At 43.2% G+C, this 17,248-nt stretch overlaps 1 protein-coding gene across 2 annotated transcripts in view; it reads left to right on the plus strand.

Annotated features, from left to right (window-relative positions):
• Positions 1-13,896, plus strand: part of VAPB (VAMP associated protein B and C) — a 54,729-nt gene extending 40,833 nt beyond the window's left edge. The window contains exons 3-6 of one of the 2 annotated variants that reach the window (XM_003932627.4): positions 2,799-2,902; positions 7,397-7,477; positions 9,344-9,520; positions 12,424-13,896. In XM_003932627.4, the coding sequence (XP_003932676.1) occupies positions 2,799-2,902; positions 7,397-7,477; positions 9,344-9,520; positions 12,424-12,582 (521 nt within the window). In that variant the 3' untranslated portion in view covers positions 12,583-13,896. The remainder of the gene's footprint in view (positions 1-2,798; positions 2,903-7,396; positions 7,478-9,343; positions 9,521-12,423) is intronic. The other variant, XM_010343148.3, reaches the window with a different exon arrangement.
• Positions 13,897-17,248: the final 3,352 nt, after the last annotated feature.

The following is a 17,248-nucleotide window of genomic DNA, read 5'->3' on the forward strand; positions in this document are numbered from 1 at the left end:
CCCAGCTAATATTTTGGGGGTAGGAGATGGGGTCTTGCTTTGTTGCCCAGGTTGGTCTTGAACTCAAGTGATCCTCCTGCCCTGACCAAAGTGCTGGGATTACAGGTGTGAGCCACCATACCTGGCAGTCCTGGTCTTTTTATCTAGAAAAAGGAGACATCTACTGCTTTGATGAATTGTTGTATTAAATGGGAGAACTAAGGAGAATTTGCCTTCGATAGCACCTATTACACAGTAGGCACGAGTAAAGGTTCTATTTCTTTCTTTTCTTCTTGGGGCATCATGAAGGTATTGGGGATGAAGAAGCTGAGGGGTGATGGAGAAATGGAAAGGAAGGGCCTCTTTTCCCTTGGGGCCTCCTTAGAACCCAGGCAGAGCTCTGGACACTGTGCTCTTGGCTGCACAATGGGAAGGGGCAGGTAGAGCTTCCTGGGGCTGTTTTTGGGGGTGTGTTCGCTTCTCGGGACCCATTGTATTATTTTCATCTTTCATCTAAATAGCTTCTCTGAAGATTAGCATTTTCCTTGGATTGTTATCATATGAGCATGACAGGGCTCTTTACAAATAAACCTTGTTCCTCCTCACAGCTCTCCAGAGTGGTGGACTTGGGGGTGGTGCAACAGCTGTTCACAGCTGGGAGAACAGAGGCTCAAGGTTGAGGCAGTGTTTAGTACTAGACCTGTGCCCTGCCAGAAATCTAAAAGTAGTTCAGGTGAAAGTTCTCTTCTTTCCTAAAGTGAAAAATACCAAAACATGATTTTGTCACAGCCAAACAAGACCTGAAATTCTTAAAACTGAATTCACTTTAGTTACAGAAAGTGAACATTAATCTACCAGTGTGTCCCAGCTCCAGAGAAGGTTGACAGTCCCTGTCCAGGAAAGTTCACAGAGCGTGTGAAGACATTGGCTCTTGGGGGCGGGAGAAAAAAAAACACATTGGGAATTTCACTTTCAGAGAAGCATTGACCTGCCAGTCTGGTCATTTGTCCCTGAGGTTAAGTGTCATGCCCAGGTAGGTAAATGTTCCTGGTCTGTCTATAGGAAAGTTCAACTCTTGCCAGCTCAGTGATGCCAGAGAGAGTTATGTTGATAAAAGATATACGCTCCAACAGTTACTGAATTTTGTCCTGAAGAAGTCTCCCAGCAAGGCTTCCTGTAGCTCAGGGCACAGGAAGCCTTGTGGGTAGTGAAGCTGTCTGGGTGACTAGGGACACCAGGGCATTTAAATCCAATGTTTGGTTAAGTTTCAATGGACTTTCTCTGTTCCATGATGGAAAGTGCCCCTGCATCCCTAAGATGGATGGGTGAAGTTGGTATTTCTGTCATCTGTTTTGAATGGTTCCATTAGCTTGGTCATGGGGCCTGGGTGCCAGATATAAGTCCAGCTCATGTTGGAGTGACTAGTGTGGTGAAAGGGATGCTAGACTGTACTTGGAATCATCATGTGTTGGCTCTTTGTCCCAGTGTTGCTGCTTCCTAACATTGTGACTTTGAAGGAGCCACTTCACTTTATGGAGTCCCAGATTCTTCATTTGTAGACCAGGGCTACCCTGCTCTCTATCTGCTGCTGGCTGTGGTTGACTGTGTGGCTCTAGATGAGTCACCTGGGAAGCCCTAAGTGGGAGTTTCAAGGGGAGAGAATGCTGATGAGGGCCCAGCAGAAAGGTGGTGGAAGCCCTGTGGTGAGAAGGGTAAGACTTGTACTGTCAGAGGATAAGGCACCAGTCTTTTGTGGTGGCTTTGAGCGTAGGCTCTCCATACCAACTGCCTGGGTTTGAGTCTGCACTCCACCAAGATGTGACCTTGGGTAGTTTCATCTCTCTGCGCTCATTCTTTTCATCTGAAAAATAGACACCAGAATAACCCCTCTCCCCCCGCAATAGTACCTACTTTTTAAGAATTAAATGAGATCATGGTAGATCTAAAGGACAGAGCCTAGTTTCTGGCACACTGTTGAAACACTCAGTCCATGTCCACTGTTGTGGTCAAGGCCACAGTAGGCTTTCCCTGCATGTGAAGTTGTTTCAGGGAACTTAACTAGATGAGTGGGTTAGCCAAAGCCTTGTAGCAAAGCAACATATTTTAAAGCAGCCATCATTTGATAGTAGGCCCAGCCCTACTCTACGAACTAGGCTGAAGGTAGCCAGTCGGATAGGAAGGCACCTTCCTCCATGCATTGGGTGTGACTTATCCACAGGATCCTCAGTGTGAGATTTCTCTAGGTTTTTAGGGAAAGAGTGGGAGTGTGAGCTGACGCTGTCTTCCCTGCTCTGTGAGTGTCCTGGTTGTGAAAGTTTTCTAGCAATCTATTGGCAAAGTTGTATTTCAAGGATTACCTTGATTAGCTATATGAGAAATGAGTTGGAGAGAAGCTAAAACATTTCCTTAAATGTTCTTAAACATCTTAGATTATTCTGTTTAATTCCCAAAAAGATCATTTGGATATGTTTTCTTGAGCAAAACAGGCAAAACTGTTTCTACCCAGGTTCCCGATTCTGTAAGGCCTATAGCAGACATTTATGGTAGGCTTGCAGTAGTGAAAGGTCCCTCCACTAAGAATCAGAAGATCAGGTCCTCAACTTACTCCCAGCTCTGTCATGCCCTGATTTTGTGGTTCTTAGGTTGGCGACCTGCAAAATGGAGATGTTAGTCATCCTTGCTCACTTTACCAGGGGCGTCCATCCTAAGAGATAAGAGAATGCTGGTAAATTGCTTTACACCAAAGTACAAGTATTAGCATAACAAATGGCACTGACAACCAAGCTCTGACCCTCCTAATGAAATATTTTCTTTCTCAGTGATGTTACAGCCTTTCGATTATGATCCCAATGAGAAAAGTAAACACAAGTTTATGGTTCAGTCTATGTTTGCTCCAACTGACACTTCAGATATGGAAGCAGTAGTAAGTACTGAATGCTTCTTATTTTTTTCAGTAATAATAATTTAAAAAAACAAATAGATATGGAACTGTGGGTGCATGCGTTTCAAAATATGTCAAAATTGTTTAAAAGGGAATAGTTTTTGTAAGGAGGTTTGTACCTTGTCTGCCTTTCTGGTTTTTCTAAAACTTTGAGGAATAATTTTAACATTTTATGTGACTTTCTAGAAGGCTCTTCTTTTCCGACTTCTCTGAGCTCAGTATGCTTCATTAGCTCCTCGCATTGGTGGATGGTGTCTTGAATGGTTAGGGATTGTCTTCTTTTACCTCCCCTTTCTGCCCTGACAGAAAAGGATAATTTTCATTGTCCTGCCTGTGTCTTACCTTGTCTTCTCATCCCCCACAAACTCAGAGCCATGTGAGAGTGTCAAATGCTGAATGTCCTCACCTGTTTAGACTGTGTGTGTGGGGGGGAGGGGTTGTTCTAGTAAGTATTATTATTTGTCTTCCCCCCGCTGTTAAATATATGTTTAACTTTAATTTTGCTAAAATTAAGATGACTATTTTTGTAAATGAAATAAATATTAGTGATGGTTCTGGGAAAAAAAGAGAATATAGTGGACATTCCCCCCAAAGTGAGCTTTTTGTACATTTTAATAAATCCATAGGCATTCTGGGGCTGGGAGTTAAATAGAAATCTCCAAATGTTAGCAACCCATAGCCCCAGCAGGGACAGATGCACTTCTCCTTACAGTTCAGGAAAGCAGGATAGGGTTGCCTCATACCACTTGCATTGCTTTCCAGCTTTGGCCAGCCCAGAAGAGAGCCCCGAGTCATCCCAGGCAGGTCTGCCCACCCGAGTCAGCTTTCTTCACACCATACTGCAATTCTCCTCTGTCTGAGTTTCATACCAAGGGCAGCTCAGGCCACACCCACCGCATGCCCTTTATCGCCACATAGCCTTTTATTTTAGTTCTGAAAAAGTACCTCCACTGATGCTTCACTTGTAGGCCAGATATTTTTGAGTTATAGAGAGGTCAATGATAATAGGTTGTCTTCTTTTCATAAGAACAATTCTTATGAAAACATTCTCTTTGATATTCTGCAACATAACATATTACTTTCTGTTAATTTGTGTGAGCAAGAAAACATGGCAGATAGAAAATATGGAAGATCCAAGGGTGTGTTCTGTTTGGCTTTTGCTGCATGGCCTAGTGAAAAGAGCATGGGCTTGGGTGTTTTGGAGCTGAGTTCTTCCTTTTACTAACGTTCTGGCTGGGAGCAGGTTTTATTAACTCTGTTGAGGTTTTTGGTCATTTGTAAAATAGGGATAAAAATGCAGCTCACGTGGTGAGTATGAAGTGTGCCTTGTATAAGTGCCTGGTTGGTCCAGTGTCTTACACTTGCTTATCAGAGTGTGTAGTAGGCCAGGCATTACATATCCAGTAAAGGGTCATTTTAGTTCCTTGTATGATGATTTTTATAACAGTTTAAATTTTTTAAATATATAAAATGTACATTGTGGGAAATTTTGGAAATATACAAATGAAAAAAAGTTAAAGTTACCTGTAGTTCTTTTCTACTAGGCCTAACCATCATTAATGAGAACTTTGTGCTGCTTCTGCCTTTATTTTATTTTAGACAGGGTCTTACTGTGTCACCCAGGCTGGAATGCAGTGGAGTGATCTCGGCCCACTGTAGCCTCCACCTCCTGGGCTCAAGCGATCCTCCCACCTCATTCTCCCAAGTAGCTGGGACCGCAGGAGCGCACCACTGTGCCTGGTTAATTTTCTGTGTTTTTTGTAGAGACAGGTCTTCTCCATGTTACCCAGGCTGGTCTCAAACTCCTGGACTGAAGCAATCTGCCCGCCTCAGCCTCCCAAAGTGCTAGGATTACAGGCATGAGCCACTGCCCCTGGCCTGCTTTTTCTTTATTTTAAAATATTTTTCTTTTTATTGTGATATACAGAAAGTTAAAAAAATAGCATGGTGACCACTCATATAACTTTTACCTAGGTTTGCCGTTTGTTAACATGTTTGTTTCCTTTCTGTCAAAAACTTTCTCATTTGCTTAAGATGCAGAATTTATGACACTTCACCCTTAAATACTTCAGAGCAAGGATACTCTCTTATATAGCCATGGTACTATTAATCATAACTGAAAAAATTAACTTTAATTCCGTATTATTATATAATAAATTCATAGTCATTATTTTCCAGTTGTTCTAAAAATGGCCTTTTTGTTTTGCAGATTTTGAACTTTTTTTTTTTAAAGACAAGGTCTTGCTCTGTCACCCAGGCTGAAGTGCAGGGGCACCATCTTGGTTTGACCTCCGGGCCTCAAGTGATCCTTTCACCTCAGCTCTACAAGCATGCCACCATGCCGGCTAATTTTTTATTTTTCTGTAGAGTCAGGATCTCACTATGTTGCCCAGGCTGGTTTTGAACTCCTGGGCTCAAGTGATCCTCCTGCTGCTGCCTCCCAAAGTGCTGGGATTATAGGTGTGAGCCACTGCACTCTGCCCAAACTTTGAACTGTTTTTTTTTTGGAGTCCAGGCCAGTCGACTTACAGAATGTCCTGTATTCTGGATTTGTTTGATTATTTCTTTATGATTAAACTAAAGTTAAATGTGTTTTGGCAAGAATAATCCATAGGTAATACTTCATAGTTGGTATTTCATACCAGGTTGTCCTGCTGTTGGTGATGCTGTTTGGTCACTTTGTTAAGATGGCGACTGCCAGCTCTCTCCACTGTCATAGCACAAAGCACATATGCCCCTGTGGTTAATAGGTAATCTGTAATACTCTTGAATCATCTGATACTCTGAGACCACATGAATATCCTGTTTGCCAGCAGTCTTTCACCTGGTGGCTTTAGCATTCAGTGATGATCTTTACCTGATGTTCTTTTGACACATGTGCATAGGCACACATGTACAGATGTGTGTGTGCGGAGGAGCAGACTTCAGTATTCTTTTCAGTTTCTTCACTTAGTATTTTGGACATTTCCTCCATCTAACTGAATGCTCTTCTGCATCGTTTGAGTGGCAGCATGCTATTGCATTTAGCGGATCTGCCATAATTTTTGTGGCAATTCCCTATTGTCAGATGTATAGATCATTCCCCACTTTTGGTTCTTGGTACCTGTGTTGCACTAGCTGCCTCTTGCATAGTTTTGGGAAGGGTTGGAGGCACGGAGGGTGGGAGTTGCCTTCTTTTTCTATACTATAACGTTGCCGCTACGCTGGTGTATAATCCTAGAATACCCTGAAATTCCCATTCTCTGCTGCCAAGAGGAGAAGTAATCAGGAGCACATACTCTTAGAACGTGGAATTTAGCTAGGAAGATGCTCTCACTACAGCCTGGAGGGATGGAGATGGGCCTTGGGGTAGATACAGCCCAGACACTGCCACAGTGTCAGAGGAGGGATTTGGTAATGATTGCTTTCCGCTGGAGGTTGGCAGAGTGGTTCTAAAACCACTCCCAGATAGTATGTGCTTATACTTTCTAAGAAGGATATGCAGGCTGGGCGCGGTGGCTCAAGCCTGTAATCCCAGCAGCAATTTGGGAGGCTGAGGCGGGTGGATCACGAGGTCAAGAGATCGAGACCATCCTGGTCAACATGGTGAAACCCCATCTCTACTAAAAATACAAAAAATAAGCTGGGCATGGTGGCGTGTGCCTGTGATCCCAGCTACTCAGGAGGCTGAGGCAGGAGAATTGCTTGAATCCAGGAGGCGGAGGTTGCGGTGAGCCGAGATCGCGCCATTGCACTCCAGCCTGGGTAACAAGAGTGAAACTCCGTCTCAAAAACAAACAAACAAAAAAAAGGATATGCATTTAAATTTAATTTATTATTTTTGAAACAGAGTTTCTCAATGTTGTCTGGGCTGGAGTACAGTGGTGTGATCATGGCTCACTGCAGCCTCTACCTCATAGGCCCAAGCGATGCTCCCACCTCAGCTTCCTGAGTAGCTGGGACCACAGGCATGTGCCACCATGCTCAGCTAATGTTTTAAATTTTTTTATAGAGACAGCATCTCCTTACGTTGCTCAGACTGGTCTCAAACTGCTGGCTCAATCAGTCCTCAGTCCTCCTACCTCAGCCTCTCAGAGTGCTGGGATTAGAGGCATAAGCCACCATGCCCAGTCTAAAATAAGTTTTATTTTCATAAGGAGAACCAAGGTTACCTCTGGTCAGTCAGACATTATTTAGAGGATTCCTTTTGGTTCAGTGGTGGGCCGCTCCCACAGAGTAGCAACATGGGGAGCATTGGTTGACTTTGAGGAGTCAGGCAGCAAGTCTTCAGAGTTTGTGAAGTGTAATAAATATTCAAGAAGGCAACTGTATTTAGTCTTGTCATGTTACAAGTATTGAAATCTCAGTAGACTTTAGTTCTTTGTTTGATATACATTGGGGTTTTCTCATTAAGAGTATTTTTGTGAAGTTGTCATAGGAAGAAAATTATCCTAGCAGCTTTATAATATCTTGATTATTAAATTTAAATTGTTTTAGTGGAAGGAGGCAAAACCGGAAGACCTTATGGATTCAAAACTTAGATGTGTGTTTGAATTGCCAGCAGAGAATGATAAACCAGTAAGTATGTTTATAGCTAACAATAATTGAATGTTGCAAGCTGATACTTATTTGCATACCATCTCCTGGAAAAACCAAGATTTAAGTTGACAAATTATTTTCCTTTCTCTGATGTCTGAAGAAAAAAATAAGCTGAAGTCAACAAATAAGTGGGCCTTTAGGAAATCAGCCTTTGAAAAACTCTCAGAAAGACAACTGACTGACATAGTATTTCCCCTTGAAAAGTGCAGCCCAACGGCCATTGCGATGTCATAAATCCCAAAGAGCTTCTGTGGCCCAGCAAAGGTATTGGTTGCTGTTAAACAGTGGGTGAAGTCAAACAGAGAATAATTTGCCCTTTATTGTGGTGCTTGATGGACAGGTGGGAAACTCTCATATTCTCTTGTTCTACAGAGTGCCCTGTCAGCCTCCCTACCCCTTTTACCCTATCTACATCTTCAGTCAAAGATTGCTTTTAGGTGAGGATCAATCTCAGCACTGTTGACGTTTGGGGTGGATAATTCTTGGTGGTGGAGGTTGCACTATGTACTGCAAGGTCTCTTAATAATAGCAGTATCCCTGGCTTCTGCCCTCTGGATACTGGAGTACTCCCAAGTTGTAACAACTAAAAATGTCTCCAGATGTTACCACATGTGTCCTGGAACGCAATATCAACCCCCATTGAGAATGATCCCACTCCTGTGTTGCCTACCTGGGAGGAGGCAGGAGCCCCATCCTCTAGGCTGTCTGCCCATGGTCTCTTTCCCAGTCCTCACTTGTGATCAGTTGAAGAAAGGAGACTGTAACTGAAATGCTCATTTGGGCTTCCCTTCAGCATAGTCAGAAACATTTTAATTGTGATAAAAACACCAAAACTGAAAACATGCAGCATATGAAACTACCCTAGAGGTTAGTAGCTGGAGCTGGGAATAGCAGTGTCCCAAACCATTCTGTTAACAGCATCCATGTCGATCTGCAGGGGTGTTGTCGATGTGTGTCAAACTACCTGGTATTTTCTTTCTGCTCATTTACGACTATCATTACCCCATTTCTTTAAGTGATCATTTTTCCCTCTTCCCAGTGTACATCCTGTCATAGGAAGGTCAGTTTGGAAGTTGTGAAACCTGTATTCTGGCCTCAGCTCTGTGATAGGTTGACTTGGTAGCCTGGGGCCTTGCCTTACAGGGCCCACTCTTCTCATCTGGAAAATGATGGGTAGAGCTAGATTCCTGGTTTTCAGTTTGCTACCCAGGTCAGTGATCCTCAGTTACTCTTTCCTGGACAAATTGCATGTTCCCATGCCCTCCCTCTACTGACTGGCTCTCATCCCAGTAAATCTCAAGAGGGGGCTCCTAGCTCAGTCTTGGCAGGGGGCACGAGGGGAATGTGTACATTTTCAAGATGGAACACTGCAGACACTGAGCTTGTTTCCCCTTAATCCCAGCTTCCAAATGCTAAGTTGGTAAAATAAATCGCCCTCGGCGTAACGCTCTCCCGAGCCACCTATCCCCACCAAGGCAGTCTTAGGGATGTTCACATCTTTATGGTGACAATAATTTTGGCTAATAATTCCTGAGCTTACACAATTACAGTATGCTAATTTTTGCATGGCAGGAATTTGATAGTGCAATATACACAGCCCCTTTTCTCTTTCTTTGAAGTATTAGTCTCAGCCGAACTTCATTATTTGCCCTTATCCATAATTTCTAGAACCCAGTTGCTTTAGATTATTAAGATACTAGATAAAGTGATCCATTTGAAAAGTAAATGTGACATTTTACAGTGTGGATGAAATGCTACCACATTTGGTGTATGCAACTGCTTTGCATAAAAAAGTCCTTTATTACATGGTTGGTGACACTTAGGTTTTCATTTATTTTTGAACAGCATGATGTAGAAATAAATAAAATTATATCCACAACTGCATCAAAGACAGAAACACCAACGGTGTCTAAGTCTCTGAGTTCTTCTTTGGATGACGCCGAAGTTAAGAAGGTTATGGAAGAATGTAAGAGGCTGCAAAGCGAAGTTCAGAGGCTACGGGAGGAGAACAAGCAGTTCAAGGTAATAGTTTATTTTCTGGTAATCTACAGAGAACAAGGGCATTTTCACTAGGACCTTGGGTGGGGAAGTTGATGAACCAGTGAATATATAGATTTCTTTTTGCTTTTGGCATTTGCCTATTTTTTTCCTCCCCGGGAAGAAATTTCCATAGCTTTCATCAGATTCTCAAAAGGGTCCTTGGATCTGCCTAAATTAAGAGTCACTGTCCCTTGATCAGAAGTTCTCAACTGTTTAAGCCCTTGTCCCCTTTAAAAAACAAAGCAAAACAAAACAAAACAAAAAACTCACACTCTCCATTAGAAATTGAAAATAAATGTTGAGACCAAAATAGCAGTTTTTATTTTGAATATGCATTTTAAAACTCCATGCCATCCCCATTCACTTGAGTCAGAATCTCTTTTTTTTCAGAGGGTAAATACTGACCTATATTCTGTTTTAATGCAGGTATAGTTCTGATTTTAGAAGACTCTAAATAGGTCTGGGCAGTCGTGGCTCATCAAACTGTTGATTGGTGTCATGATGAGATTGGAGGTGGGATGCTTCACAGTGGATAGGAGGTAGGGATTATGGAAGGAAAACCTGAGCCTCTAGCTCGTTGGCGAGGCAGTTGGCATTGGCAATGGAAGGTTGAATTCTACTGAGTGGTGGAGGGAGGCAGGGGATGCTTCTTTTGGCTTAGAGGTCTGTGGTGGTGTGGAAGTTGCTCTCATCCAATCTGAAACAGCTCTGAATCTGTGCTGGTCACAGCATCTCTTAGGCCTTTGTTTGCTAAACACCTCTAAGGCCCCTTCCAGCTCTAAAAGTATGAGTTTGTGTTAGACATGGCATTGAAGAGAACATTTCTGAACATCAGATGATAGAAACTTTTGTTGCAGCTTATATTTTTAGGCCTGTTTCCTTAATCTTGATCATGTCACCCAAGCATGTAATAGGCTTTCATTCTTAAACCACCGTACAGCCAGGTACATACAATAAATTCATATAACTTGACTTTTCCTTCTCTTTTATTCTGACAATGATAGATTGAGGAGAACTGAGTATTGTCTTCCTTTGCAGTGATCTTGATTTGGCTCAATCAGTGACTTCTTTTGTGTGGAGTAAATTGTGAAGCTGACACTACTTTTTGGCTAAAAATCTAAGCCATACCTAAAGCTTCTCCTCGAGTGTATTTCTCTTTAGAAACAGAGTTCTGTGCTGTTTAAAGAGATAAATCGGTAGAAATAGCTTCTATATAAACCCAATAAAATACTGCTGTAGTTTGCAGTGCCCATTTTTTTAAGCCAGTCGAACACCACCGGTTGTTTATCATTGTGCAGTGATGCTGGCCATGCCCCAAGAGCAGAATATCCTCAAAATGTTATCAGACCAATCTCGACATTAGAAGATTCTTTATCCTGCCAAACGCTGCTTTTTGTTTTGTGTTGGTTTATTCTGTCATCTCTCCAACAAATTTACTGAGGGTCTAATATGTGCCTGGCACTGTGGATTCAAACACAAACAGTTCCTGCCCTTGGGGAGCTCTCTGGTGATGGGATAGCAGGGAGAGACATAGACAGAAATGATTACTAGCCAGTGTGATAAATGTCCCACAGAGAGAGCAACAGATTGCAAGGAGAGTCAGCCCCATGGGACTCATCTGCCTCAGGACCTGCTAGGTATTCGGGTGGATGGGAGAGAATGGAAGGAAATAAAAGAAAGTACGGTGGGTGTGTGGGGTTTAGGGGTGAGTAGATGAGGTGATTAGCAAGAGATCTGGCAGCCATGGTAAGTCTGGGCCAGAATAGAAATGGCCTTGATGCATGTCCCTCTTCAGGGGTGTGGACGTGGCTTTGAGGGCATGGAAATGGCATCGTAGATCTACATGGTAACTTGCAGATTCTTAGGAAAGTGCAAGGCAGTTGTGGCAGTGGAGGTGAAGGAGAAAACATTTTTCATTTCTTACATATCCATATAGTTTGGGGACAAGGGGAGGGTGGGGAATATGGTCAAGTATCTTTATATGTATGAAAAAGAATGTTGTTTCTTCAATGATAAATCTATGCATTAAGTAGAAACTGTTTGAGATGAGTGTACCAAGGCCAGCCACATTTTAATATTCCAAATATCATTTGATCCAGCAGTCTGTTTGTAACTCATCAAGTACCAGCTATAGAGTACAGAGCTCTTTATTTGAAAGCTTCCAGATGTCCCACTGTTAGGTTCCTTTTTTTTTTCTTTTTTCTTTTTTCTTTTTTTTTTTTCTCTTGGTATGGAATCTCACTGTGTTGCCCCAGGCAGGCAGATTTTTGTATTTTTAGTAAAAGTGGGGTTTCATCATGTTGACCAGGCTGGTCTCGAACTCTTGAGCTCAGGGGATCTACCCGCCTCAACCTCCCAAAGTGCTGGGATTACAGGCATGAGCCATCGTAACCAGCTGACTTGTAGATTCTTATGATTTGTATATTTATGTCTTTGGAAATGCCTATGATTTTAAAAATTGATGATTTGATCAAGGAAGGCTATTCATTAGAGGCAGGAAGGACAGAGAGGTTGGGGTTGAAGAAAAGCATCTGAAGATATGGCCATAAGGGTGGATGGGGCTGAGGGTGCAAAGGGCCTAGTTGACCCATTTAAAAGCTTTTTTTCTGTAAATCATGGGAAACCAAGGAGCACCCTGCTTAGATTTGTGTTATAACTAGCAGCATCAAGTGGAATGTATGAAAGAAAAGACGGGACTGTTTCTCAGTGGTTTCAGGCTAGTCCCTTCTGCTCTGTAGCCTGCAGTTTCTCCATTTGCAAAATGAGGTTGGACCGTATCATGTCCTCCAACACTGGGCATAAACAGCCCATCCTGCTAAGCTGTATAATTGACTCCCCTTTCTGGTGCCTTGGATTGTCTTTGAAATGTGCATTTGCTCCTGTAGGAAGAAGATGGACTGCGGATGAGGAAGACAGTGCAGAGCAACAGCCCCATTTCCGTGTTAGCCCCAACTGGGAAGGAAGAAGGCCTTAGCACCCGGCTCTTGGCTCTGGTGGTTTTATTCTTTATCGTTGGTGTAATTATTGGGAAGATTGCCTTGTAGAGGTAGCATGCACAGGATGGTAAATTGGATTGATGGATCCACCATATCATGGGATTTAAATTTATCATAACCATGTGTAAAAAGAAATTAATGTATGATGACATCTCACAGGTCTTGCCTTTAAATTACCCCTCCCTGCGCACACATACACAAATACACACACACAAATATAATATAACGATCTTTTAGAAAGTTAAAAATGTATAGTAAATGATTGGGGGGGAAGAATTATCTTTATTAATGACGAGGGAAATCATGAGTAATGCCACAGTGGCATAGTGTAAACGTCATCTTAAATATTGGTAGGCCTTGGTACGTGATGCTGGATTACCTCTCTTAAAACAAGACACTCTTCCTCGCCTGTTGGTGCTGGCCCGTGGAGTGCTGGAGCCCAGCGTGGTGGGGAGTGCGGTCAGCTCCACACAGTAGTCCCCACGTGGCCCACTCCTGCCCCAGGCTGCTTTCCGTGTCTTCAGTTCTGTCTAAGCTATCAGCTCCTTGGGACTGATGAACAGAGTCAGAAGCCCAAAGGAATTGCACTGTGGCAGCATCAGATGTACCCATCATGAGTGAGAGGTGTGTGTTGACTTATTGACCCAGTGCTTTGGAAATAAATGGCAATGCTTTGTTCTCTTAAAGGGACCAAGCTAAATTTTTATTGGTTCATGTAGTGAAGTAATACTGTTATTCAGAGATGTTTAATGCATACTTAACTTATTTAATGTATTTCATCTCATGTTTTCTTATTGTCACAAGAGTACAGTTAATGCTGCGTGCTGCCGAACTCTGGTGGGTGAACTGGTATTGCTGCTGGAGGACTGTGGGCTCCTCTGTCTCTGGAGAGCCTGGCCATGTGGAGGTGGGGTTTATTGGAATGTTGGAGAAGAGCTGCCAGGAAGTGTTTTTCTGGGTCAGTAAATAACAACTGTCATTGGGAGGGAAATTCTCAGTAGTGACAGTCAACTCTAGGTTACCTTTTTAAATGAAGAGTACTCAAGTCTTCTAGATTGTTCCTATACCACCTCTCAACCGTTACTTAAACTTCCAGCACCCAGGTCCAAGTCTGATCCTGACCTCCCCTTGGGGCCCTAGCTTGGAGTCAGGGCGAATGGATCAGGCTGCAGAGAGTTAGAAGCGAGGGCACCAGCAGTTGCGGGTGGGAGCAGTGGGAGAGAGACTCTTCAGCAAATCCATCTAGTACCTAGTTGAGAGTTTGACTGTGAATTAATTTTATGCCATAAAAGACCAATCCAGTTCTGTTTGACTATGTAGTATCTTGAAAAGAAAAATTATAATAAAGCCCCAAAATTAAGAGTTCTTTTGTCATTTTGTCACATTTGCTGTGTGGGGGGAATTATTTTACTGTTTTTATTATTTTGCCATTGGAAGGTTGATTTTAAAATAAGCCCTTTCACTGAGAAATACTTATTTAATGATTTAACTCTGCGCGCGCGCGCGCGCGTGTGTGTGTGTGTGTGTGTGTGTGTGTGTGTGTATTTTTTGGTTGTTTTCAGCTGACAGTATGAAAAATAAAACTGCTGAATATCTAAGCACCTGGTCACCCTTGGCCTTCCATTGCTTTGGCCTTCAGTAAAAAGCCTCTCTGCTAGGTCAGGGAACCATGCCACTGAGACTAGTGACAGGCATGCTGGGTACAGTCCTACTGTGTGCACAGGCTTGAGAGGAAAAGTACATCAGAAGGAAGGCAGTTCTTAGAAGTCACGTACATCGAGCCACATTGCTCCTAAGCCTGGCTCTGTCAAGTTGGGTCAAGGCTCTTGAAACTGGAGAAGTGGACGTCTGTGGTTGGTCTGAGTTAAGTAACTTCCTGTCTTCATGAAAAAAGTTAACGTTAAATCCCAGGTACTCACAGAAGTGGTGAACAGACCTAGTTCTTACCCAGTCACCATGGATTGCGGTGAGTATGCAGACAGGAGGACACCCCAATATGAATTCATCTCTAGCATTTTTCCCACGTGGGCCCCCATGGGAGTGAAAAGACTGAGCTGTAAGACACGCCTTCTGCCACCTAATTTCCCAGAGGGGACTGACATTTGCTAATTGGAGGTGCTGCAGCCAGTTCAGTGTTTCTGTAGCTTCCAGGCCCTCATGTCCTTGATAGGAGAGTGCTTAGATGGCCCCCGCCAGTGCCTAGGTGTGCAGTACAGCCCCATTACACTAGATCAGGGCTCTATTTATTTTTAAAGGATATGGCCATGTGTTCTGATAAAACTTTGTTCACAAAACAGCCAGGTCATGGGATTTGGCCTGAGTCTGTGACAGTTCTTGAAAAGAATTATCTGGGCAACTACTCTGTTTTAGACCTTTGAACAGGATTTAAGAGTTCTGTGTACATCTAGGAGAAGGTGTTCAGCTTCTCAGAGGATGTGGGTATTTTGGTTGCGGCTGATCATCCTCTGAAGTCTCTCTCCTTCTAGAGGTTAGGACTTGGTGAATATGTTTGTGGGGCTGTTGACTGAATGGCAGAAGGAAACTCCTCAGGAAGAGAAGCAGGTGAGTAGTGGGAATGTTGATTATTTCTCAGTCATCCTGGCAGCCAGAAATGTGCCAGGAAAAGAAAGAATGTGGAGCAGGTGTGGCTCTGGAGAACTTGGAGATGCATGCACATTTAGGGTGTCTTTCCTAGAATTACATAAGTAAAAAGAGAGGAAGGCAAAGAGAAGGTGAATATGGGGCCTGTCACAAAAGCCTTCCCTGCCCCAAGAGGTTAAGAGTCAGATAATCGGGATGAAACATGGAAAGAGCGAGGCTGGGTCAGGTGCCACCAGGCAGTGTGCATGGGGGAGCTGCAGCCAGGCTGCCCTCCACTCTGCTCCTGCAGTTACTGGCTCCATGGCACCTCAGAGAGGATGGCCCTGGCTTCAGAAATTCCAGCCATAGTGCTCACAAATACAGAAGAGACGGAAGCAGTGACAGAATCCTGAAAGTTTTTATAGATTGAATTTTTAAATTACTAATTTAAGCTTCCTTGGCATGATACAAAATACCTCTTAAAAGCAGCAGGCTGTATTATTTCTAGGTGTGAGGAACTGGCTTGAATGTTTTTCTCCTCCTAGTTTGCATGTTTCCCCTCTCTAGTCTCTTAAACTGCTGGCACCGGCAGCAATACATACTGATAAAATCAAAATTGATTTTTACCAGTGGACAGTTTATGCCTAGAGAGATGGCTTATACCTCCGTAACACAGAAGGGGGAAAAAATGAAGAGCCTCTGGTGATCCGTGAAAACCTAAACGCTTTCAAACAAATCCCAGGAACAGAATTGCTATCAAAAGCTATCAGTGCCCGGCTTGCAGGCTGTGTTGAGTCAGATAGAACTGGATGTAGTGAGAGCTCAGAGCTGAAGAGCCTTTCAAATTAATTTGAAAACAGGCTGTGTGTGTGCACGTGAGTTTGTGCATGCATGTGTAGCATATGTGCCGTATTGTCAGTAGCTTGACAGCTTTCAAATTGTGCTTATAATTTTGTGCACACACACATTTTTGTATTTGCAAATCAGAATCCATGCCAAAATACAATGCCATTTGTTATTTTCAGCTCCTTCTCTAAAGGACTGGTCCATTTCTTCTTGTAGTTTGAAAATATGTATATCCAGAGATAGCGGTCTTGGGCTTCTAAGTGTCACTTTGAACACTTGAATAACGTTTAACCCGAGACCTTCTCAGTGTAGAGGCAACTGCTTCTCCCTGCTGGAGATGGCATTTCGTTCAAGGGCCTCTCATCCTGGCTTCCCCTGCCCCTGCTCCTGCTCTCTGGCCAGAAGAAGGAGAACTAAGCTAAACTATGGAGTGAATCAAAAGTTACCACTCTGAGGAGACCTCTCTGAATTAAGCTCCGGGCCATGTTTGCTGTTGTTGAGTAGGAGTCTTCTCAAAGATGAGCAGGAATGGAATTGTATTCAGAAAGCCCCCTCCAGAGTACAGACGGGTGACTAGTTCATGACACACAAATCCCATAAGGCCAGCACACTCTTCTGGAACATCAAGAGCAGCTTTGAGATCATGCGTGCCCTACGCAAATTGGGTCCCTCAAGTTTCTGTGACCTGATTGAATTTGGAGAAAGCCTCGGCACCAGCCACCTTCCTCAGATCTGTCCTGATACGAACCTTTTCAAGACAGTTTCTGTTTTTTCCTTACCTGTATAGAACATTTCCAATACATTGGCTCATTTAACTTAATCCTTACAACTGTGACTTGGGGTGCGGGGGTTGATGGCTCTGTTTTGCATATGAAGAAATACAAGGCTTCAGGAGGTGAAATTGGGCAACTTTTAAGAACTAAATCAGTCTCTGTAAGGCCTGCATTGCTAAGACACCATTTCAGCTCTGAAAATCTGCTCCAGGGAACTGAGTCTAAAAACCCTTCCTGCCTTAGCTCCTCTGCCCATCTGTACACCTTTTATATGCCTGCCTCCATACTTTATCGAGTTGTTTTCAAACTAAAGTAAGTAGAATTCAGACTGTAGTTCAGTTTCTTTTTCTTTGAGAAACAACACACTCCAGACAGTGAAAAAAAGTGCATTTTCCGTTTTCTCATTGCCTGAAGATCTGTGCCCAGTGCTCCTGGGGAGTGACTTTGGGGGCTTTAGAAAGAATATTACCATTCTGACTCAGCAAGGGGATGATGGAAGCACTTTACTTGGAGGC

The sequence above is a fragment of the Saimiri boliviensis genome, chromosome 9 (genome assembly GCF_048565385.1).
Source record: "Saimiri boliviensis isolate mSaiBol1 chromosome 9, mSaiBol1.pri, whole genome shotgun sequence".
NCBI classification, from domain to species: Eukaryota; Metazoa; Chordata; class Mammalia; order Primates; family Cebidae; genus Saimiri; species Saimiri boliviensis.